The sequence below is a fragment of the Neomonachus schauinslandi genome, chromosome 12, assembly GCF_002201575.2.
Source record: "Neomonachus schauinslandi chromosome 12, ASM220157v2, whole genome shotgun sequence".
NCBI classification, from domain to species: Eukaryota; Metazoa; Chordata; class Mammalia; order Carnivora; family Phocidae; genus Neomonachus; species Neomonachus schauinslandi.
The window spans coordinates 93543995-93569872 of record NC_058414.1 but is presented as its reverse complement, the minus strand read 5'-3'; the positions used below and the strand labels follow the sequence as shown (position 1 = coordinate 93569872).

Genomic DNA, 25878 nt, shown 5'->3' with positions numbered 1-25878 from the left:
CCAGGGTGCCCGCAGGCCCCTTGCACTGGGAACTGGGACTGTTCTCAGCCACGCGGAGTGCTGCTGAGCTTGCTCTAAGCGTATCTCCAGACAACTTACGGGGAGTGAAAGGAGGAAAGTTGAAGGTGTTCCCTTCACACCCGCGATCAGAACCTTGGAGAAAGCTGGATACTTCATCCATTTCCTTCAAAGACACAAGATGGACAAAGGGAAGTGTTACCGATGTAGGGTTAGTCGTCTGGCAAGGTTTACTCAGCTGGAAGCCCCTCTTACTAATTGACTTTGGGATCTTGAGGAATCTTCCTAAATTTTCTTGACCTCTGTTTCATCTTTCGGATTGCGTTGTGTCTAAGGTGCCCTCCAGCCAGAAATGGTATCAGGCACATTTTACCTTTTATATATTGATTTCAATTAGCTAATTAAACGATACCATTCCAAAGGCTAATTCTTACCTTATGAATAATGTGAGTTTTATTGTTGCTGTTAATGTTTCAGTGCTGTTCGAAAGAACCTAAGACAGAGGAATATTTCTGTTTTATACTTTCCCCTGTCTTTTATTCCACTCAGTGAGGGAGAAGAAGATATAACAGAGACCAAATCTGTCTCCTTAAAATGGATTAAAAATAGGTGATGCCTAATCTTGCTAACAGAGATAATTTTCCAAATTTCAAAGAAATATCTCCACCTGCTATCCCCACCTAAAAAATGAAAGGGGTTTATTAAATCATTCGCTGATTAACTTTAAATTTTAATGGATCGGTGCGACAACCTCTCATAAAACAGTATCTTTAAGTTGAAAGACAGTTAAGGGAGGTAGAAGCTGAGGCCATGGGAAACTAAAGGACTTTCTCAAAAAAGAAATAATCAGTTGGTGGCAGATCCAGAATTAAAATCTGGGGTTTTGAGGTGGTCTATTTTCCTGCATATAAGCTCCGCATTAAGTAAAAGGATTTTAAATACCACTATGTCAAGAAAACTATTTTATTACAGATCAGGGTCAAAGCTCATTCTCAAATCTTGGATTATCCATTTCCAAAAGAAGTTTGATTCTGGCATAACAACTTACAATCCACACTCCATCAAACTCGAGAGTTTTATGAAATTCACTGAACTGCTCTGTCCACCACTGAGTGCAAGTCGGATTACTATAATCAGGAAAGACCGTCCATCCAGGGTATCCCTAGGGAACAAAGAAGAAGGCGGGAGCAGTGGGTGTGCCTGAGGACCACGGACGCGCTCATTGCCACTATCGCTTCTGCCACCAGGAGCCCCAGACATTTTAACATTTCAGAATCAAAACTTCCCCCCAAACTAAATAGTAAACTAGATGCAAGGAACCAAAAGAAGAGAAAAGGAAAGGAAAAACAGCCATAAATACATGAGAAGCCATCAGATGTCTTCTTTCAATGAAAACACAATAACAAAATTTCATGATATCAGACCAGCTGGGAGAACAGTCTAAAAACACTCATCTATCTAATTGGGTAAGATTTTAGGAGAGAATGACTAGATTCACTCAATGTGTTAATCAAAGGTCATTTAAACCTGCTTTGAAGAATGATGTTTATAAATGATATGTTTGGTTTGGTAGAGAAACAATCTGTTTTAAATGGTGAGATGAATTTTGTGCTTCTTACTCAGGTCCAGTATTTCTTATCCTCTCTTCTCTTCCTAATCTATTCCTACCGATGTAGCTTTTAACATTTTCCAGAAATAGTGCAAAGATAGAAATTACAGCCAAATTATTGAAGACTCTGAATTGATAGAGGATACAAGCTTTTGTGCTTACATTCTTGTTTATTTTCCCAACAAACTCATAGGTTGTCATTTAGGACCTTATGCTCAGGCAATATAATTAATATATATCTTACATATGTTAATATATACTATGTGTTATATGTATTACATATATTTTATGTTAATATTTATTTATATATTATAAAATACATATAATGTGAATATGCAGAGACTTCTTAAAACTCAAGATGGGAGCTGAAAATTCTCAGTTTAAATGGGTTGAACTCCTGGTCTCTTGTGTTAGGTGATAGGGCACCAAATAATAACTAGAGGTAATTTTGGACTCAGGAAATAGGCAATGTGGTAAAGAAGTCACCTATAGCAACACTCTATCTAGAGTAGGCCCAGCAAACTTCATTCCAACCAAATATCTTTATTTTTATTAATTAATTTGTTTGTTTATTTTAGAGAGAGAGAGAGAGTATGAGTGGGGGTGGGAGGAGAGGCAGAGGCAGAGGGAGAGAGAGAATCTTAAGCAGGCTTCAGGCCCCGTGCAGAGTCCGACATAGGGCTCAATCTCACAACCCTGAGATCATGACCTAAGTCGAACGCTTAAACACCTGAGCCTCCAGGCACCACCCAAATACCTTTATAATAAACCTCCAGCCACCTCCAAGACTACTACCTCTGCCAACATCTCAGATCAAATGTTTGTGTTATTTCTTGGTCAATGGAGGCAACAAATTAAATTCTTGTAATTATATGCAAATTACCAATTGTATACCACTCAAATATGAGTACTACTGAAATGACTCACAGGTCTGGATAATCTACTTTTTAGATAATCAAAATCATGTTTATGTGACCACGGGCTCTGATTTTGTACTTACATATGAATATCGGTCTGATATTATAGAAATTCACTTCAAACAAAACAATAAAATCAAAGCATTGGTTTGGGGAAGGAAGGAAACTACTATTTCATAGAAGGTTAGACTCAATGAAAAAGAAAGTAAATAGAATTAAGTATTGTAAACAAAGTCAATGATAGGAATTAAGTGAGCAGTTAAGGAGGGATTAAGGGGACATTGATAACCCTGAAAAGACAGTTTTGAAAAGTAAACCGCCTAGGAGCAACACAATTTGCAGCCACATAAACTCTCAGATTAAGTATCAGTTTTAGTAAATCTCCCATAATCCAGTCAGCTAGGTCTGACCCTATATGTAACTGGAATAGAAAGTTGCCTCCACGATTTGATGTTAAGTACTCTGGAAATAGGCTTCTAATCAGCCTACTCCAATGCCTGAATAAAGGCTGGGCTCTGTTAAGTCTCATGTAAAATAAAAGTACATTAGCTGAGACAGGTTTCACATTAGACTGTGAGCATCCTACTACATTATTGTAGCCGAATGTATTGTCTTGGGAAAGAGAAAGAAATTGAGAGGCAGGAGGACTTTAAGAATAAATGAATTTTCTTCTTATAATACATTGCTTCTCAAATATCTATAGTACAGAAAGTCAGGGGCTAGCTTTTTTAGAGACTAGGTATTAATTTTTCCCACCACAAAAAAAGAAATGATAATTATGTGATATGGTAGAAGTGCTCTCGCCACAATTTGCAATATACAAGTGTATCAAATCAACATGCTGTAAACCTGAAATTTACACAATGTCATATGTCAAATATATTTCAATTTTAAAAATCCTTCAGAATTTTAATCATTTTACTATTACATCTACTGTTTTAAAAATAAAAATAAAGGAAGCCTCTAAAGCATGAAAACAGTGATGATACTACAACGTGCCTTCTACTCACTTTCATTAATAAAAGTATAAACTTCCCCAAATGACTAATTTATTGATTTCCTTGCAAAATTACCTGCCCAACGACAAAGCCATTGTCCCCCAAGATCCATACTCTCTTTTTCCTTCCATTCATATAAGGCTGATAGTCAGAGTTATTTAAGATGCCAGGATTCTAATAAATAAATATAACAAATATTATTTTTGTCAATTTCTTTTGCACCTTGAAAGGGAAAACGAGGCAACAGACTTGTTTGAACATACCATAATGATTACATATTTCAGTCCTTGCTTACGTAAGTCGTTGGTAAAATTTGAGAGATCAGGGAAGGCTCGTTGATCAATAGTGAAATCCTTATTTCCATCCATGTAGTCTATGTCAGAGTACTGGACATCCTGAAAGATAGTGCCAGCCAGTTAGAACCTAGGAAATATCACCGTGCTGACGGAAAGTATCATAGCCCTGGTTCTTGCTCACTAAAACTGAAGCTATATTTTTCTTTCTTCCTTCCTTCCTTCCTTCCTTCCTTCCTTCCTTCCTTCCTTTCTTTCTTTCTTTTTCTTTCTTCTTTTCTTTCTTTCTTTTTAAGATTCTATTCATTTGAGAGAGAGAGAGAGAGCGCGAGCAGGGGGGAGAGGCAGACCGAGAAGGAAAAGCAGGCTCCCCGCTGAGCAGGGAGCCGGATGTGGGACTTGACCCCAGGACCCTGAGATCAGGACCTGAGCCAAAGGCAGATGCTTAACTGACTGAGCCACCCAGGTGCCCCTAAAGCCATATTTCTTAATGATCCTTGAACTTCCAGGGCTTGGCTACCTCCTAGAAATAAATAAGGCCCTTCTGAAAGACGCAGGCTCTCTCAGGTTGTAGTTTTATGTCTTTGTCCTGACCGATGCATGTCATGAGGCTTTGGGAGGAACTTGAGGGTAGGGACTGTGCCTTGTTCATCCCTGAAACTTTTTTAAAAAATATTTTATTTATTTATTTGTCAGAGAGAGAGAGAACACAAGCAGGGAGAGCAGCAGGCAGCAGGAGAACAGGCTCCGCACTGAGCAAGGAGCCTGATGCGGGACTCGGACCCAGAACTCTGGGATCATGACCTGAGCCGAAGGCAGATGCTTAACCGACTGAGCCACCCAGGTGTCCCCATCCCTGCAGCTTGAGAGCCTGGATGCTTGACATAAAACAGGTGCTCTTCAAATGTCTGTTTGGGTGAGTATATTAGTAATGTTGTAACCATGTGCTAACTTGGACCCTAAACATTAAGCTAGACTATATCATTAGAGGAGAAAACAGTCTTCTTGCTCTATAAAACTTCTAGAACAATAACTCACAAAGATAAATGACAGAGGGGCAGAGCTTTAATTCACCAAAGTCTCATACATAGTTTATTTTAGTGTTTGCATACCAATCTGTGAGGAGCAGGTGTTATTCTTAGTGAGAAGACTGAAATGCGAAGGGTTTGAATGACATGTCCCAAGGTCATACGCAGGGGTGGGTGGGGCCAACTGCAGCTTTCGTGATAGGCCCTTTGAATCCAGCTGCTCTTCTTTCCCAAACTGCCACAACTTCAAGGACACCTGAAGGTCTTCTAAGAATGTGTTCCTCATGTGTCTTAGAAAGTTCTAGCTTCCAGGCCTGCAGGAAAATGTGGCTGGTGGCCTGGTGCCAACGCAGCACATCTGTTCTAACACTGGGCAGTCAGTCAATACCCAGTGCCTCCACTCACACATGGTGGGAAAGATCCAATCCGTGGAAGGAAAGCTCATTTGTTCCTGAATCAGCAGCACCTCAGAAAAGCCCTTCACGTCAGAGGTACGAGCATAGATTGAAACCAATACCACATGGAGTAAAAGAACCATTTTTGAATCCTGGTCCTGCCATTTAGCTAGCTTTAGTGACCTTAGAACTAAGTTACTAACTATACAGTGTGTTTCCATTATCTCATTTACAAAATACCAATAAATGACGTTTAACCATGGTTGTGAAAGCACCTTATAAAATAATAACCACGCGGCAAGATTTGGCCTGATTCCTCCTGGAATTGAGTGCTTGCAGGTATCAGATTTGGGAGCATTTTAATGAAACACATGATCAATTTCCTCTAGACACCAAAACACCACAGCAGGCATGTTTTCTCACAGGAAAAATTCATCTCCCTGCCTGCTCTCCTTGCTGCCCTGAGAGGGCATTGTTAAGTCCTGAGATCAGGCCAAAGTCATTTCCACCTGCACATTCTTCTTTCACATGCTAACCAAATATATGCTTGCGACACAGTTCCAAAGATCTAGCCCCAAATAAACTGTTTTGATAACTTCATTAAAGGCATTCTACATCTCCTGGAGGAACTTATCAAGTAGTCTACACTTAATAATTATCTATATACCAGTGGACATTGAACATCATAAATACTTGGCAACCACTGAACTTTCAAAATCAGAGTCTGCTAGATCTGGAAGGAGTGTTCAAGGTCACTATGAGAAACTCACTTACTGTGAGTCATTTTTACAGTCATCAGCTCTTGTTAACCATATCACCCCAGGTGCTGCTTTCTTTCATAAAATAACAGCTAACTTTGATGGAGCTCATCCAATGTGCTGCCTGCCTTCCGTGCATAGTGTAAGGCATTCCTCACTACCAGTCCACCAAAGGAAGCCTTGCGTTCTCGTTTTATAAAGGGAGAAACTAAGACTCAGAGGTGCTAATTAACCAGCCCAACACTGAGAGAGTTAGGAAGAAGTAAAGCTAAAATTCAAAACCATATCCATCCAACTCCATAAACTGCTGTTTCCATGATGACACAGGTAATTTAGCATGCAAATTTCTGACACTAGGTGTGCCTGTTTGTCTACGTATGTATGTACGTATGTATGTGTCTATCCACCTATCTCTCTCTGTATTTCTTCCTAATACATTGAATTAGATGCAAAAACTAAAAGATAGGAAATGGTGCCTTACACAGGTTAAGAGAAGTTCCGACTTACATAAGGGATCCCAGCTACAAGATTTCGGTTCACAACCTCCTTCAATCCATTGATGCCACCATAGTTCCTGCGACTAAGCTGGAACCCAAGACTCCAGTAGGGAGGCAGCAATGGTCGTCCAATGAGCTGAAAAAATAAATATAGACATGTTTAAGCATTTAAAAACTACTGTTTTGAGCACCATGTCTGTACAGAAAACACTTTCCATTTCCATTTGTAACTCTGTTCAAGCAAAGCCCATACCTCCAGGTATTCCTGAATCACTTGTTCTGGAGTATTTCCCAGGAATACATAAAAGTCAAGGATGCCCCCAATCGTGCGGTAAGTGATCGCAGGAGCAGGCTGCAGGGTGACCTCTGAAAGGATTAAAATGAGGGTTATTAGAATTTTGTGGTTGCAAATATACTTTTCTCTAGAATATGAATACCTGAGCTATCCAAAACAATCTGTCTCATATTGCAAGAGATGAAAGCCACACAAAAAATTCTTTTCTTTAGATTGCTGACGTTTATAATATTGAGTAAAACACTAATGAAGAATTGATTTTTTTAAGAGAAAGCCGAACCAATTCTATTTTTTTCTTATTATAATCTTATTTTTTTAATTTTAATTCAATTAAGAACCAATTCTATTTTAATCTGGCTATATAACAATACAAATGTCTGGAATTTGTGAATGATTTAAAGTAATGGAAAAGTTTTAAAAACCTTATTAGATGAGTTTAATTATAATTTACAAATAAAAATAAAAACAAGCCTTTATTAAGGCACTGTTAGTCCAGAAGCTTGAGGGAGAAGATTCTGGAGTAGGGAAGGAATGAGCTATGAGAAACAGCTTACAGAACACAGCCTTGTTGCCTACAGACAGACAGTCTGGTTTACATGTTGAAATCTACAGGTATCTTTGGGACCTATCTGTCAATGCATCTTATTATCTACAGAAGATTATGGAAAACACTGCATCAAAAGAGAACCCGAAAGAAGTTTTCAATGGAAATAGCTTTCAGCATGAACTAGATTTATAACAGGTTACCCTACTTTTTGGGTTCCCATATAGAAGCATTGTAGGTTAAATACACATTCTGTTGAATAATGATCTCGCCATGAAAGTTGGTTTTATAAAAGCCACATCCCCAAACATATTCCTGTTGAGATAAAAAGATGCTTCCTACCCATGGCATTACTGTTCAACAGAAAAACACCAAAAGAGGAGCCGCTGGTGTCTTCAAGGCACAGGAAGAATGTATGAGCTCCATACAGATTAATCATGTCCTGTCAAGAAAAATGATAACAAATAATAGTAGTACATGTTGAAAATGTTATTTACCCTAGAATAAAGTCAAACGCCACATACAACATGTACTTGGTCAACACCTGACATGGGTTAGTATTATATCAAAAAGGTATTGAAATGGTAATATCAACTGATAAATGGATAAACAAAATACATACAATGGAATACTATTAGTAATAATAAGAAATGAAAAACTGATCCATGCTACAACAGGAATAAACCTCATAAATGTGATACTAAGTGAAAGAAATGGATACAAAAGAAGCCAAATATTGCATGATTCTATTTATATGAAGTATCCAGAAAAGTCAAATCTATACAGACAGAAAGTAGAATGGTGATTGCCCAGGGCTAAAGTGGGCACTGGGGTGGGAATGGGCATTATGTCTATAAAAGTATGAGGGATCCTAGTGGGATGATGAAAATCTTCTAAAACTGGATTATGATGATAGCTGCACAACTCAGTAATGTGCTAAGCAATCACTGAATTGTACACTTAAAACAGATGAATTGTATAGTATATAAATTATATTCCAGTCAAGTTATTTTTTAAAATTTGGAAAATATCTGCAAAGACATATGACAAAATGTTAGCAGAAGATAATGTTATTATGAGAAATTTTGTATTTCTTCTTTATGCCTAGCTGTATTTTCTAATTTTTCTATAATTAATATATAATACTTAGGTAGTAAATAAGTTTAAAATTTAAAAAAAGATACTGAACCTGTCACAGGGCTGTGATGAGCACTGATATAAAAAGAGATAATGTGTATTACTGTAAGTGAAAAAGTGAGAGAGAGAAAGAGAGGGACAGAAGACAGAAAGAAGGGGGGGATGTGGGAGGGAGGAGGGAAGGAAGACAGATAAGACATTTATCTAATCTGTGACTATATAACTCAAGGATTTTTCAGCTAGAGAGCCAAGCTTAGTATGATGCTTATGTTGTATGTTTGTCAAGGGCCTTGAGCAAGCACTTTAGTGAATGCTGGCTATTGCTTTACTCTGGTTCAATAAGTGTGTCCCCTTCATTGCATCAGACAATGGTGGATGGGCCAGTTAATGTGTTACTTGATTTGTTCATCTCCTGTGGAATACGAATTGCAAAACTTCAGTCCCATCCCTCCCTTGCAACATACATCACAGATTTGGGAAACGTCATCAGCACAATGGAGGCTTCAAGACCTGCTCTACAAAGCAGTGCTACTCAAAGTATTGTCCGTGGACTTGTACCTCCCCACATCCTTTGCTGTAAATCAGCAAGGAAAGTACAAAAAACAAGAGAAAGAGTTTAGAAACTTTATAGCAATTTAAAAGAGTAATTTAAAAGCTGTTCAATTTAAAATTTGAGCTTATATTTTATGTCTTTGAGTAATTTTATTTCATTTCCCCAGGATTAAAAAATAATAATAATAACAGAGAGAAAGAAAGGAACTGATCCTTCACTACAGGTAAGTTGAGAGGCACTGCTCTAGACCAGCTCTTTGCCCACTTGAATATGTGTATGGTTCACTTGTAGATCTTATTAAAATGCAGATTATGGTTCCATAGGTCTGGGCTCTACCTGAGATTCTGCATTTCTAACAACCTCCCAAGTGATGCCAACACTGCTGTCTCCAGAACATACTTCAAGTAGCAGAGACCTAGAATAATACTAAAACTGCCAAAAGAGGAATTCTTTTTAGTCTTCAAAGTTCTACTGGGGGTAGCTCCTGCTGAAGCTCTCCCCTAGATACTACCCAAATAATTATTAAAGACAAACATAGTTATTTTGCAGAAGGATTTTCTAATACATATATTAGGCCATCATATAGTCATTAAATCATATTTTCCTTTAAAAGTGGGATGTTTTTAAAAATTGATATGTTACTGATGAATCACTGATCATTACCTCTGAAACTAATAATATGTTAATTAACTGAATTCAAAAAAAAAAGTTCTCATCACAAGGAAAGAAAAATAATCCTGTATCTAGTGTGGTGACAAATGTTAATTAGATTTATTGTGGTGATTGTTTCACAATATAGACAAATATAGAACCATGATGATGTACACCTGAAACTAATATAATGTTGCATGTCAGCAATACCTCAATAAAAAAAATAATAAAGAAAACAAAACCAAAAACATTGATATATTACTAACTGTGAGTTTATAAACCTCAAGAACAAGTATCCTGCAGCACAAACGGATCTAACTTGGGCAAAATAAGATATGGATATAACTCTGTAGGTTGCTTGACTCTAGGTCACTTTCTGGAAAGGAGAGAAGGGTTTCCTTCCTGTGAGCCCTAGGTAGGGGGAAGGGAAGCTCACCTCGGTGGGGGCGGCATCGCGAGTGAAGATGGGCCAGGTCTTCCAGCTCATGTTGTGGCGGTACTGCCGATGCACGTGCTCCCCCAGGCCATACACAGCAGTGCTGGGAAGTCGGAAGGACAGCTGCAGGTACTGCTGGGCAAACTGCAGGGGCCCAATGCTCGTGTCCAGTCTGGGCCGTGGGGTAAGAGTGAGAGTCACCAAACAGCTCTCTCTGCCAGGACCCTGTCTGCTACTCTCCCTGTTCACTTTGAGAACAGTTGTTTCAGGTGTTCTCATCCACGTTCGTACTACCTTGGAAGGACTTTCTAGGGTGTCTCTGATGCTTTCATTCTGGAGGAGACATGACACCAGAAACTCAAGTTGGATGATTGGGGGGAGAGAGCAGATGGGACCTTACACTTGCTGGGCATCTGCTTTATGCCGGGACCTGCTCTGGATGCTTCATGACTATAGCTCCGTTCACAGAGCAACAGTGGATATTCTGATTCCCTTTCTATAGATATGGGAACTGAGGCTGTTGTGAGATGCTTTGCCTAACCTCCCAAAGCCGACCGGTGACTTGCTGGTGCCAGGACTTGAAAATAGGTTTTACCGACATTAATCCCTGTACTTTCTCCCATACAATTTATGGTTTAAGCTCAGGCCGTTGTTAGATTCTTCATGGCAAATTTCTCAGGAAATTAAAGCTTGGAATGATAAACAGTGAAGCTGAGTTCCAAAGTGAATGATCATCCAAAATAATAAAATTTCCTCTCTCATGAAAGACATTAACTACAAGTGCATTTATCTAACTTAGCACACCAGCACATTATATTTTAGCATGCTGTGCTCTGCAATCATGACAGGTTAGCAAGTGTTAATGATTTACAGTAAAAACTTTGACATTTTCTAAGGTCCAAACATTTTCCCAGGTCATACTTATCTCATCATCCACCCCCAGTAAGTCAGACTGAATGATATTGAGACTGTATATTCAAAGATACACAAAGGGTGTTGAAAAGCTCACAAGACTCTTCTGTTGCTTGTCCTCATTATCTTGATGCTGAAGGGCTTATTAATGACCTCTATGTCATAGTTCGAATTGGAGGTTCTAGTAGTTCTATCAGACAGGTTAATAATTTCAGGGGGGACTTCATAGCGTTTATGGTTGATATCATTGATCTGTCAGAAGAAAAAGAGAAAGACCAACTCCAGATGAAACCACTTCCTTGTAGAGCTACAAAGGAGCTTCACCCTCAGCCCCCAAAGAAAATAGCTTCTAATTCTTAATCCTGGGTTTCCTGAGTTGTGAGAAAAAAATCACCCAATCACGTGTCCGCCACAAAACACGCAACAGCCCACACATCCCCTTGGGAGATTCCTGCAGAGAGGAACAGAGAGGCACCTCCTGCCTCCACACCTCTCTGCAGTGCCTAAAGGCGAATGATCTGAATCCAGTGTGGGGGCGCTGCTTTCCCCAGAGATGTATTCAGTGGTAACTACCAAACCAACCTTAAAGTGAAAACGATTGGATGTCTGATATTCAGCTGTGAAGAGGGCGTCCTTGACATCATATCCAAACAGAGATGGGAACGGCAACTTTTTCAACGTGGTTGTAAAACCTAGGGCTGGGGGGAGGAAAATGGGGGGTGGGGAAGGAAGCTTTTAGATTTTATTTTGCAGTTAGCTTATCTGAGTCATAAAGAGTGATTCCCTGGGAGCTCATCAGGGTAATGCTCACCTGTTCTTGTACCATTCTGCCTACTGCTGACTTCATAGCCCCAGTTCCTGGGGAAGAAGCACCTAGGCACATTAGTATCGGGTGCCGGTTTCCAGCAGCACTTATGTTGCCGGCTGCAGACATCCTGTAACAATGGCACAGAGTGACATAATATGAAATGAAGGAAAGAAAGTTCTATGTATTTATAACCAATTTTATTCCAAGAAGATTTTAAGGTAGGTCCTATTTACATGCAGTCACTTGTTCTTCTTTTATTCACATTTAAACAGCCATCCAAAATGCATTTATTGCCTCCCCGACAAGAAACTAATGATACAGATAAATAAGACACAGTTCTTGCCTTTAGCAAACTTCCATTACAGTCTAGTAGTACATGCAATTTCAGTATGAGAGGAGTGCTCGGACAGAGAGTGCCCAGGGGCTAAAGGAACGCACACGCCAGCCAGGGCACACAGTCTAGAAGGCTGCAAGCAGGGTGGGAAGACTTCCAGGTAGGTGAAAGGTAAGCCCACTCCTAGTGCACCGTGAGGGGTTAGGTAGGGAACAGGAGAGCAGAGAAAGCAGAAATACATGATAGATTCATAAAAACCACAAGTTCGTTGTGCCAAGCACACTGAGAGAAACATGCCGGAGGGAAACAATACTCATACGAGTAAGCTAGATGTCGGGCCAACCAATTTAGACTTTCTCATGAGGAACAGTCGTGGAAATGACTAACAATATGGCATAAAGAAATGCATTTCTAAAATGTAAGAGAAGTAAAACAAAGGAAATAGGAAAAAATTAAGATAGAAATGGGACAGAGGGTGACATAAACAAATTCACAATGTCCATAAGGTAAAAATAAACCACATGTGGCTTCTCAGAGTGGTTTGATTATGGATTTTTACAATGATTAATATTTGGGGCGCCTGGGTGGCTCAGTCAGTTAAGTGTCTGCCTTCAGCTCAGGTTGTGATCCCGAGGTCCTGGGATCAAGCCCCATCCAGACTCCCTGCTCAGTGGGGAGCTGGCTTCTCCCTCTCCCTTTGCCACTCCCCCTGCTTGTGCTCTCTCTCTCTGACAAATAAATAAATAAAAGCTTTAAAAAATGATTATTTTTTGGTGAGATGTATTTTCCTACAACTTTAATATCCACTTACATAAAAATTGTCTTGTTATAATAAAGAACTAAAATAGATGGCAAATTGAATCAAACTGTTGAAACAAACATAGGCATCCACCTCTCCACCCAACTAAATTTACATAAAGTGACAAAAGTATCATTAAGAAAAAAAATACAAAACCATTACAAAGCAGCCAGCTATAATGCAATATGGCAGAAATGGTATGAAATGACTGAAACACAGGAAATAGACTTTATGAACTCCAGGGAAAAAAATATTCATGACGTAAAACACAAGAGGAAAAAAAGAACTGCTCCAAGCCAAGTCAATGTGGAGAAGTGGAAGAGAACCTGGGGCATAGTTTTGGATGATTAATTGGGAAGCTCCAGTATGAACATTTAGCTGCCCAATCTGACATTCCTTATAGCTATTGCTAAGCTCTGACTAATTGGTGGGCATCCTGAAGTATTTGTTCATAGGCTAAGGAAGTTAGGAAAGATGCTGGGAACCAGAAGACATGGCAATGCACCAGCTAATAAGCCAGGCCCCTCACCCCCAGACAAGTACCCACGTTCCCTTCAGCAGTTGTTTTCTTCCCTCCTAAATACTCAGTGCAAACCAAGGTAAATAGGACAGGCAGTCATAGATAATTAAACACAAAGATGATAGTCAAGAACCACCAAACATGAGAGAAACCAACACTATGATAGGCACCAGGCTCAATAAACAGAAGAAACAAATTGCAGGAAACAATTAATAGAAAAAAAAATTACAAACGTTTTAAATAAATATAATTATTATCTTTAGAGAGGCATATAACTGTTGCTTCCATTAGAAAAAAAGCAACAAAGAATATTGAAAGTTAAGATATTGAACAACAAGATTTAAAACTCCTTAGTATTTGGACTGAGTAACAAAAAGGAAAGAGAACAATGTCAAGACAAGAAGAATTTTTTTAAAAATCAAATTTAGGATTATCTCAGAACACAAGGACAAAGACACGGAAAGTATGAGAGAAAGGGTAGGCAAGGTGACCAGTGGGGCCAGACAGTAATACTCAACTAGAACATTCCAAAAGGGGTGAAAAGAGGACACAAGTGAGGGAAGGGGGAATCAAATAGAGAAAGTAATGTTATACATGATGAACAACTCAATATACAACCCACGTAATTCGAAAAGACCGAAATAAACCCAGAAAAACTACATGAAGGATTTATGAGTAAAAGCAGTATTTAGCAGTAATTAATGAAAGAGAAAAGAATCAAGTATCTACAGTTCAGTTTAAAACATGAAATAAGCATCTCCTCTGTTTCAAGTATTCATCTAAGTTCACATGATAGAGTGCTGCCGCCCAGCTTAGTAGGTGAGACAGACACCACCATTAATTAGACATTGTTTCCACTATTGACTTGAAATGCCATGTTCCCAACATGCTAAATTTCAGTGCGCATATATGACATGAAAATATGCATTTTAGAACTTCCTGTTTTATAGGTTTGGCATATGTGTCAATTCCTGCTATAATTCCACATGGATAATTACTACAGTGCAAGGATATGTTTTGATATTAGATTTGCAGATCAATAAATCTAACAAAGACTCTTTGAAAAGACCAAAGAAATATGAATACCTTATGAAATCCTCTTCTGACAAAAAGAGGGACAAACAAGATTAGAAATAAAAATGGTGAATGAACGTAATAAAACAAAATGGTGAATGACAACAGAGATATGGGATTTTTTTTTTTTTTTTTTTTTGAGAAGAGAGAGAACACAAGCACATGAGCAGGGCAGAGAGAGAGGGAGGGATTTCAAGCAGGCTCCACACACAGCATGGAGCCAGACGCGGAGCTCAATCTCATGACTCTGAGATCATGACCTGAGCCAAAATCAAGAGTCTGAGGCTCAACCAACCTAGCTAGCCAGGTGCCCCAGATATATAGGATTTTTAACATAACTAAGGATTGTGAGAAAACTATTTGTACAAATATTTGCCAATGAATGTGAAACTATAATTTGAATCTTTAAATAGTAAAATATTAAATAATCAAAATAAGAAGAGGTGGAAATGACCAGTTGCCATGAGTTGTAAGTAGTCAAAGACCCTTCCCTAAAAAAAAAAAAAAAAAAATGATACTTTGCCCAGATCATTTGGGGAATAGAATATTCTCATATAATATATACTTTTCAGAACATAGAAAAAGATAGAAAGTTTCCTGATTCATTTTATTAACTATAATAATTCTGGCAACAAACTAGACAAGGAAAAGTCAAAATAAACCAACAAAAATATATAAGCCCATTTCACTAAAAAAAATAGATGTTTTTATAATGTTAAATAAAAGGTTAACAATTTTAATTCATTAGAGTATTAAAAGAATTAATGCATAATAGCCAAGTTAAGGGTTATCAAGCGTAAAACTAAAATGTTTCAAAATTAAGAAATGTTTTAACATAATTCAACATTGAAAAAAGAACAACATTGAAAAAAGAAAATCATATGATCATCTCAACAGAAGCAAACTTCTTTTAAATTTTATTTTATTATGTTATGTTAATCACCATACAATACATCATTAGTTTTTGATGTGATGATCCACGATTCATTGTTTTTGTGTGACACCCAGTGCTCCGTGCAGTATGTGCCCTCCTTAATACCCATCACCGGGCTAACCCATCCCCCCATCCCCCTCCCCTCTAAAACCCTCAGTTTGTTTCTCAGAGTCATAGTCTCTCATCGCTCATCTCTCCCTCCGATTTCCCCCCCTTCATTTTTCCCTTCCTTCTCCTAATGTCCTCCATGCTATTCCTTATGTTCCACAAATAAGTGAAATCATATGATAATTGACTTTCTCTGCTTGACTTATTTCACTTAGCATAATCTCCTCCATTCCCATCCATGTTGATGTAAAAGTTGGGTATTCATCCTTTCTGATGGCTGAGTAATATTCCATTATATATATGGACCACATCTTCTTCTTCTTTTTTTTTTTAAAGATTTTATTTATTTATTTGAGAGAGAGAGAGCACATGAGAGGGGGGAGGGTCAGAGGGAAAAGCAGACTCCCCGCTGAGCAGGGAGCCCGATGCGGGACTTGATCCCGGGATTCCAGGATCACGACCTGAGCCGAAGGCAGTCGCTCAACCAACTGAGCCACCCAGGTGCCCTGGACCACATCTTCTTTATCCATTCATCTGTTGAAGGGCATCTCAGCTCTTTCCACAGTTTGGCTATTGCAGACATTTTTTTTTTTAATTTTTAAATTTATTTATTTTGAGAAAGAGAGAGAGCATGCATAAGCAGGGTGGGAGGGGCAAAGGGAGAAAGAATCTCAAGTAGACTGTGCACTCAGCATGGAGCCTGACATGGGGCTCCCTCTCATGACCCTGAGATCATACCTGAGCCAAAGTCAAGAGTTGAACACTTAACTGACTGAGCCACCCAGGTGTCCCCAGAAGCAAACTATTTTTAAAATATAATAATGTGGTAAATTTAAATGCCCTAAATTTAAAAAGCAAATTATAAAATAATATATATAGTATAAGTTGTGTTAAAACAAAACAAAAAATATATTAACATGTGTGCATAATATATACATATATGCAAAAGCATAGAAAAATCAAGAGAAGGAAACACACCAAGCTACTGAATTAATTCTGGGGAGGGGATCTAGAGGTAGAGAGAAAGCATTATGAATAAGGAAAGACTTCCCCATTTTACTCTGTACATAACTATAATGTCTCAATCTTTTTTTATTAAAGGAATGTATCCAGCATAAATTTTGTGATTAAAAAAACAAAAGAATATGTCACAACACTACTCATTTGGAAAAGGCATGGTACTGACAAGTATTTCATATGCTAGCATCTGATGTAATTGCTTTGAAAAATGACAATATGAATATAACTTAAATCAATGTTTCATGTCTATTATAAACAAAGCAATCACATCATAACCATAAAATATTCTTAAATGTACTTATTAATTCTCCATATATACAGCTGATATTCCTGCCTCATCCTCTCCAGATAACATCAAAAAAAGCTGGAGGGGATCAGTGGAGAAAGAGTTTGCAGGTTCTGGATAACCTCTCAATAACTGATATTCCTAAGTCCGAAGCTGATATTCAGTGGCTCTGCTACCTTTGAAACTGAGGTTGGTAAAGTCCAAAAGGTTAGTTTCACTGCTATAAATTGTTCCAAGGTCTGTAGACCTCTATAAAAAGCAATAAGACAAGAAATCTAATACATTCAGGTAAATACAGTGTTTTTGAAGGCAGTCTGCCATAACATGCCTACTTCAATTTTAAGCCATTCCCAGTGTTACAGACACCGAAGATCAAATCTTTGATGTAGATACATCTCCTTCTTCTTTTCCATTTCCACTGCCACCACAGACAAGAACACAGACCCTCATAAACTGTTGCCTGGACTACAGTGGTTGACTCATGACAAGTCTCCCTATCTCTATTTTTCCCCTAACCCCAAACTTTCCCAAAGAGTATTCTCCAGTTATCTTTTAAATAGAATTTTATGCTATTTTCCACTCATATTACTAACTTGTAGAATTTGAGAATTGCTTGGAAATTATCTAACCAAACTTCCATTTGATATAAAGATTTTTTCAGTAGTGCCTCTGAGAGTTCTGTGAATGATGTGTAGCCAGTTTCTTCCAAAATCTGAAATTCCACCTTCATAGTTAATATTTTACTGCAAGGTTATTTCTTACGTTTAGTTAAAAATCAGTCTCCAGAAGGTTCCATTCTCTGAAACTTACTATAGTTGCATATTGCCTTTTAGATGAGATATCTCAAACAATATTGAAAAATTAGAAGCAAAAATGATCCTTAGTGTTACAAGACAAAGAAGAAGAAAGGCACATTGGAAAAAAAATTTAAATGGTCATTAGTTGCAGGTATCATTATTGTCTAAGGAAAATCCAAAAGAGCCTATAAACAAACTAGAATAATTAATAAATAAATTTAAGAACATTTCTGGTTCCAAGATCAATATTCAAAAAATCAATTTTAAATCAATATGCCAACAACAGCTTAAACAGAAAATTAAAATTTAAAAATATTTAAATAAAATCAAATACCAAATAGAAAAAAATTTGGAAAAAAATTTCAGACCTCTACACCAAAAACTTCAAAATTAAGTCTCAATAAATAAAGCAATATATCATCATCATAGATTAGAATATTCACTCTTGTAAATATGGAAATTCTTCCAAAATTAATCTGTACATTTTAGGTGAACAGAGTAAAATTTCTGGTAGATTTTTTGGGGGGAAACTGAGAGACTGATTCTAATATGTATTTAGAAACCTAAAGTGTCAAGAATAAGCTAGGCAATCTTGAAGAAAAAGAAGAATGATATGGAGGACTTACACAACCACATATCGTGACCTTTTATAAAGCTATACTAATTAAGGCAGTGTGGTTTTGGCAAACGAACAGACTAACAGTGGAACAAAATAGATATTCTGAAAATAGGTCCTCACATACAAAGACATAATTTACAGTAAAGGTGCCACTACAATGAAGAGGGGAAAAGATGGTAATTTCAATAAGTGGTGATGGATCTACTAAAGATTCAAGAAAAAAAAAAAAATGTTCTGGACTTCTACCTGATACCATACATAAAAATCAAACTAACTTGATTAAAAATCTAAATCTGAAAAATAAAACAATGCTTTTAGAGGAATATATAGGAATATATTTTTCTAACTTTGGAGTAAGCAAGGATTTTTAAATAGAATACAAAAACGCATATTAAAACTCTTAAAGTGGATTTTATTAAAATTAAGAACTACTTTTCATCAAAAGTCACTATTGGGTTAAAAGTGAAATCACAGAGTAAGAGAAGATACTTAAAATTTATACATCTGATAAAAGATTCGTATCCAGAATATATAAATGATTACTACAAAGCAATAAGAAAAATATGAACAGCCCAACAGAAAAAAACAGTTAAAAAATTGAAAAGGCGGGTGCCTGGGTGGCTCAGTTGGTTAAGCGACTGCCTTCGGCTCAGGTCATGATCCTGGAGTCCCGGGATCGAGTCCCGCATTGGGCTCCCTGCTCAGCAGGGAGTCTGCTTCTCCCTCTGACCCTCCTCCCTCTCATGCTCTCTGTCTCTCATTCTCTCTCTCTCAAATAAATAAATAAAATTTAAAAAAAAAATAAAAAAAAATTGAAAAGGCACTTCACAAATATGATTAACCATGTAGCCAAGAAGTAATATGAAAAGGTGTTCAACTTCATTAGTCATATGAGATGTACACAGCATAGGGAATACAGTCAATAATATTGTAATAATGTATGGTAACAGATGGTAGCTATACTTATCATGGTGAGCATTGTGTAATGTACAGATATGTTGAATCACTAAGTTGTACAACTGAAACTAATATAACATAGTGTCAACTATGCTTCAATATTAAAAATTTTTAAGTTAAAATTACATGAAGAAAAAAAGAAAAAGGAGAAAACACCACGAGTAGGCTAGGACGCTGAGTAATTGCTCTTATATATTGCTACAGGGAGTGTAAATTGGTACAAACACTTTGAAAAACTATTTTGCAATATCACTGAAAGATAAACATGTATATATCCTATGAAGTGGAAATTCCATTCTTACGTATCATTATTTGCCTAGAATAGAACTGTGTACTTAATAACTCAAGAACTACAGAAACCATTTAGAAACAATAGGAAATTTCAGTTGGCCAATTATATAATTAATGTGTTATGATGTAATATAACATAAATATATAAATATAATATAAAATAAATAAATATAGAATAATCAGTAATAAAAGAAGCACCAGTTAGAAAATATAATGGATTGTATATACAATAGAAACTAAGTATATGAAAGATCTAGAGAAAAAAAACCCTCATAATGCGTATGTAATAAAATGCATATTATATATGTGTAAAGAGAAAGAGAAACATAAAACCCAGTTGAGAAATATACATACACGAAAAAGAGTTGAAATGGAGAGACTTCCTATGTTTTTAGAATGGGAAGATTCAAAATTACTGAGATATCAATATTTCTTAAATTTAATCTAAAATTCAATGCAGTCCTAATTAATATCCCAATAAGATATTATGGGATATAGAATGTAGAATATGGGAGAAAGGAATAAAATCTAAATATATACCTCCTTTCTGATAAAGTCATAAGTTACAATTAAGCAGTGTTCAAATAGTTAATATTCTTGTGATAGCTACTCAGGGAGAAAATCTATGTTCTTTAGCACACATTCATTTCAGAGAATCTGTTGCCAATACATGATTTTATTTTTGGTTTCTTGGTTTTTTGTTTGTTTGTTTCAAGTTTTTATTTAAATTCTAGTTAGTTAACAGGTAGGGTAAGGTAATTCCATTTCAGGAATGGAATTTAGTGATCTGTTTGACACTGATTTTAGAAGGCTCTTGTTATAACAAGTCACTGGAGTTCTACAAGTGACTGACTCAGTCATCCATATGTGCTTGATGGCCTCTATTCTTAAGGAATAAATGGTCTAGCCCACAAACATTTCACCTTCCCATGGCTAGCCTTGGAATCACACATATGACACATTTAGCAATGCTGGGATTTCCCCCTCGACTTTGGACTTGAGACCCCATAAGCCAACACTCACTGAGTCCCTCCTCCTCTTCCCTTTACCCTATCCTGCTTCCCCCACTTCCACAGTGTTGCTGGTTATTTTAATAAGGCAAGAAAGAAATGACTTCAAATGAATCAGAGGCCCACAATCCCCTCCACCACCACCCTCTTCCCACTTCATATACTCCTTTCTTTTAAATAAAACCCAGCAGACCGATAGCAGGGAGCCCACTTCTCTGACCTCTGTCACCACCTGGCCTGGAGCACAGTCTATCCTCTCTGATTCGGGGATCTCTGGGCACTCTGGAACAAATGCAGTCTCTGCATAGGAATTAAAGGGAAAAGTTGGACATCTGTAGTGCAATCACAATTCCAGGAAGGATGCAGGGAAAGTTATAGACTTTCAGCCAATTCTCCAGTCAATGATTACTAGCAGCCAATATCTACATGTGCATACAAGTGCTAAATACATTTGCCTTTTGTTTGGTTGGTTTTTATTGAGATATAATTCACATACCATGCCATAAAATTCACCTTTTTAAAGTGTACAATTCAATGGCTTTCAGGATTTTACAAAGTTGTGCAACCAATCACCACTATCTAATTCCAGAACATTTTCATCCCCCCAAAAAGAAAGCACGTACCCATTAATGGTCACTCCCCATCCCCCTCTTCTCCCAGTCTCTGGCAAATGCTAATCTGCTTTCTGTCTCTGTGGATTTGCCTATTCCGAATATTTCATACAAATGGAATCATAAACTATGTGGTCTTTGGTGTCTGGCTTCTTTCACTTGGCATAATGTTCTCAAGGCTCATCCATGTTGCAGCATGTAACAAGTACTTCATTCCTTTTTATGGGTGATTCATAACCACAGTATGTATATATAACCCTTTAAAAAATCCGTTCCAAAGTTGATGTACATTTGGATTGTTTCCACTTTTTTACTATTGCATAGAATTCTACAATGAACATTCACATACAGGTTTTTGTGTGAACATATGTTTTGAATTTTCTTGGTTATATATCTGGCAATAGAATTGCTAAGTAATACGATTAACTCTATCTTTAAGTTTTTGAGGAACTGACAAACTCTTTCCCAAAGGGACTGCACAATTTTACAACCCCACCAGCAGTGTGTGAGGGTTCCAATTTCTCCACATCCTCAACAACTGTTTTTGTCTGTCTTTTTCAAGATAGACATTTTAGTGGGTGTGAAGACATTTGATTTTGATTTGCATTTCCCCAAAACTGATACTGAACATCTTTTCATGACATATTGGCCATTTGTAGATCTTCTATGAAGAAATGTCTGTTCAAATCCTTTGCTCACTTTAAAAACTGGATTATTTTTCTTTTTTGTTTTGAATTGTAAGATTTCTTTATATATGCTGGATACAAGAATCAGATATATCACTCGCAAATATGTTTTCCCATCCAGTGGACTGTCTTTTCACTTCCTTGACGGTGACCTTTAAAGCATAATTTTTTTAAGTAAAATTTGCCTATCTTTTCCTTGGTTGTTACGGTTTCAGTGTTATATCTAAGACACTGTTGCCTAACGCAAGGTCAAAATATTTATGTTTTCTTCTTAGAATTTTACAGGTTTGACTCTTACATTTCAAGTTTTGATCCATTTTGAGCTAATTGTCATATGTAATGTCAGGTAGGGATCCAGAATTATTTTTTTACATGTGGTTATCCTGTACCCCACACATTTGTTTTTTGTTTATTTTTTGCTTCTTTCCCCACTCATTTTCAGCCATCTGTGAGGTAAACTGGGACAGTATTATTGTCCCCATTTGAATAAAGACCTTCACTCAACATTGGCTATTTTTACTTTAGCTTTTGTCACCTTTGTGAACCCCAACCCTACCCCTGCCACCCTCCAATGTAACATCAGAAGTAGGATCCAGTTTAACAGGTTCCATGAGCCAGTCAACACCCAGAATTCCATTTGAAGCTTGAGTCAACAGTTACTGTGGGCCTAATAGGTGCCCTTTAGTACTTTTGTTTCTGTTCAAAAAAGACGTCAAAACAACTCTCCTACCTCTATGGCTCTATACTTGTTTATGTATATATACTTAAATAAAAATTTATTTTATTTTTATTTTTTATTTTTTTAAGATTTTATTTATTTATTTGACAGAGAGAGAGAGAGCACAAGTAGGGGGAGCAGCAGAGGGAGAGGGAGAAGCAGGCTTCCCGCTGAGCAGGGAGCCCGATGTGGGGCTCGATCCCAGGGCCCTGGGATCATGACCTGAGCCGAAGGCAGCCACTTAACCGACTGAGCCACCCAGGCGCCCCTAAAAATTTATTTTAAAATTGGACTAAAGACTTAAATGTAAGACCCTTGAAACTGTGAAACTCCTTGGGACGTCCGGGTGGCTCAGTCGGTTAAGCGTCTGCCTTCGGCTCAGGTCATGATCCTGGGCTCCTGGGATCGAGTCCCACATTGGGCTCCTAGCTCTGTGGGGAGCCTGCTTCCCCCTCTGCCTGCTGCTCCCCCTGCTTGTGCTCTTTCTATCTGTCAAATAAATAAATAAAATCTTAAAAAAAAAAAAAAGAAACCATGAAACTCCTAGAAAAAGACATGTGAGAAACACTTCATGAAATTGGTCTTGGCAAGAATTTCATGGATATGATACCAAAACCACATACAACAAAAGCAAAAATGGACAAATGGGACTACATCAGACTAAAAAGCTTCTGCACAGCAAAGGAAACCATCAACAGAATGAAAAGGTAACATAAAGGATGGGAGAAAATATTTGCAAACCATCTATCTGAAAATGGGCAAAATTCTAAAATATATAAGGAATGCCTACAACACAATAGTAAAAACAAACAAAAAGAATCTGATTAAAAAATGGGCAAAAGACTTCCATAAGCTTTTCTCTAGAGACACACAAATGGCCGACAGAAAAGAAGCTCAATATCACTAATCATCAGGGAAATTTAAATCAAAAGCCCAACTAGATATCACCTCACATCTTAGGATGGCTATTATTAAAAAAAAAAAAAAAGATAAGTGTTAGTGAGAATGTGGAACAATTGGAACCTTTGTATACTAATGGTGGGAATGATGCAAATTGGTGCAGCCACTATGGAAAACAGTACAGAGGAAATATTAATTTCCTCAAAAAATTAAAAATAGAACCACCATATGATCCAACAATCCCACTGCTGGATATGTATTCAAAGAATTCAAAGAATTGAAATCAAAACCTCAAAGAGATACTAGCATTCTCATGTTGATTTCAGTGCTATCCACAAATAACCAACATGTGAAAACGACCCAGGCGTCCATCAACCAATGAATGGATAAAGAAAGTGTGGTATGTATACATATAACAGAATATTATTCAGCTGTAAGATAAGGAAGGAAATCTGGTCATTTACAACAACATGGATGAACCTGCTAAGTGAAATAAGTTGGTTACAGAAGGGCGGATGCTGCATGATTCCATTTATATGAAGTATTTAATATAGTCAAATTCACAGATGAAAAGACTAGAATTATAGTTGCCAAGGCCAGGGGGGGGAGGGGGAAATGGGGTGTTGCTAATCAACATGTAAAGTTTCAGTTATGCAAGATGAATAAGTTCTACAGATCTGATGTACAACATCGTGCCTATGAATAATCGTGCCTGATGTACTCTTAAGAATCTATTAAGAGGGTAGACCTCATGTTAACTGTTCTTACCACAATAAAAATAAATAAATAAATAAATAAATAAATAAACCCTCCTTTTCAATTCATGGAAGCGTATCTTCAAAAAGCATCTTGAAAGAAGCCTAATATATAGAACAGGTGTAAGTGGAATTGACTACTCTGCATGAATTAGAGTGTGGTTTCAGCTAAATGTAGGTGTGAAGATATAGGGTTTTTTTCCTTAAAGATTTTATTTATTTATTTAACACAGAGAGAGAGGGAGAGATCACAAGCAGGGGGCGGGGCAGAGGGAGAGGGAGAAGTAGGCTCCCGGCGGAGCAGAGAGCCTGATGCGGGGCTCAATCCAAGGACCCTGAGATCATGACCTGAGCCCAAGGCAGATGCTTAACCGACTGAGCCACCCAGGCGCCCCGTGAAGATCTAGTTTTATGTTGACTAAAAGAAACTACTTATTCACGTACCTTGGACAATAATCTCATGGGACTTGTTACCCAAAGTTTAATAGGGAAAAAATAGTAATAGGCTAAAAATAGCTTATATCAATGGTTTTCAGATCCTCTTTCAAAGACATAGTTGCTCCTAGAAAGCACCCTAATGTTTACTATGGAGAGTGGTGAAGAGAGATTGAGTAGGTAGGGTTCTGCTATCAGCACAATTTCCTTTCAATGCACACTTAATCTGCATGTATAACATGAGCTTTAGCAAGCAAAATAAACCTCAGATTCTGTTTTAATTGGGGATAGATTTTTATATTACACACTATTATTTTATTATTTGAGTATCGTGAGCATGGAGGACAAAGCATTCTATTGGATGCTTCTGTGTGAAAGAGAACAGTTTCGAAGGTATTGATGAAGAAATCATAGCTATTTCAATCAGAATATGGGCTGGAGGCTAATTGTAATTGATATATTTAAGCCAAGTTAATCAACTTGTTGCAACCTAATTTCCTTTTTCATAATGTAGTGGGATTGGGCACTGTTACCTCAACTGTTCTTTCTCCTTGAAGGCTCTACTACTTCATGACTGGATTGAAGGACAGACATCTGATAAGCCTAATTTTGCTTCTTGTTAATACTTCATCAAATGGGACTTGGGAGACCCTGAATGTCACTGGCATTCAAGGTTTTGTTGTAGAAAAAGAAAACATGTCTTTTGAAGCTTGACTGAAATTGGTGGATGTGGATTTTGAGTGATGCAATGTGGTGCCATGCTGAAGAGCGAAGGAATGTAATCCTTCCAAACCCAAAACCACAAGCATCCTCCTTACCTTCAGTTTTCTTTAACACCAAAAACATCAAGAAGATGTCTACGGCCAGTACAGTTAGGGAGAAGATGATCAGAAGGACTTCCAATATATTGAGTTTCCTTGCCATCTAGATGGACACAGATAATGGGATTTAAACAAACCACAAAGCTCCATCAATCCAAAAGGCATCATGATTATAATGTGAATTCATTTGCAAGATGACTTGATTACAAGCTTTCCTCCTTACATAATCCAAAGAATACTGGTTTCCACTCCTCACAGTGTTTATAATTACTCTAGTCTGTGCATCCAACACCTCTAGAGCCTTTGCCTTTTTTGTCTGCAGAGGGTTGAGTACTGTCCAAGGAAAGAATATTT

General features: G+C 37.4%; 1 protein-coding gene across 1 annotated transcript in view; it reads right to left on the bottom strand.

Moving 5' to 3' along the window:
* The window catches only part of LOC110582814 (probable maltase-glucoamylase 2), an 81183-nt gene extending 55556 nt beyond the window's left edge, over positions 1-25627 (bottom strand). The window contains 13 exon segments of the mRNA XM_021692830.2: positions 100-184; positions 1067-1180; positions 3618-3716; positions 3806-3937; positions 6524-6649; positions 6767-6879; positions 7695-7794; positions 10130-10301; positions 11139-11293; positions 11624-11733; positions 11853-11976; positions 20819-20898; positions 25522-25627. Of these exon segments, the coding sequence (XP_021548505.2) occupies positions 100-184; positions 1067-1180; positions 3618-3716; positions 3806-3937; positions 6524-6649; positions 6767-6879; positions 7695-7794; positions 10130-10301; positions 11139-11293; positions 11624-11733; positions 11853-11976; positions 20819-20898; positions 25522-25627 (1516 nt within the window).
* Positions 25628-25878: the final 251 nt, after the last annotated feature.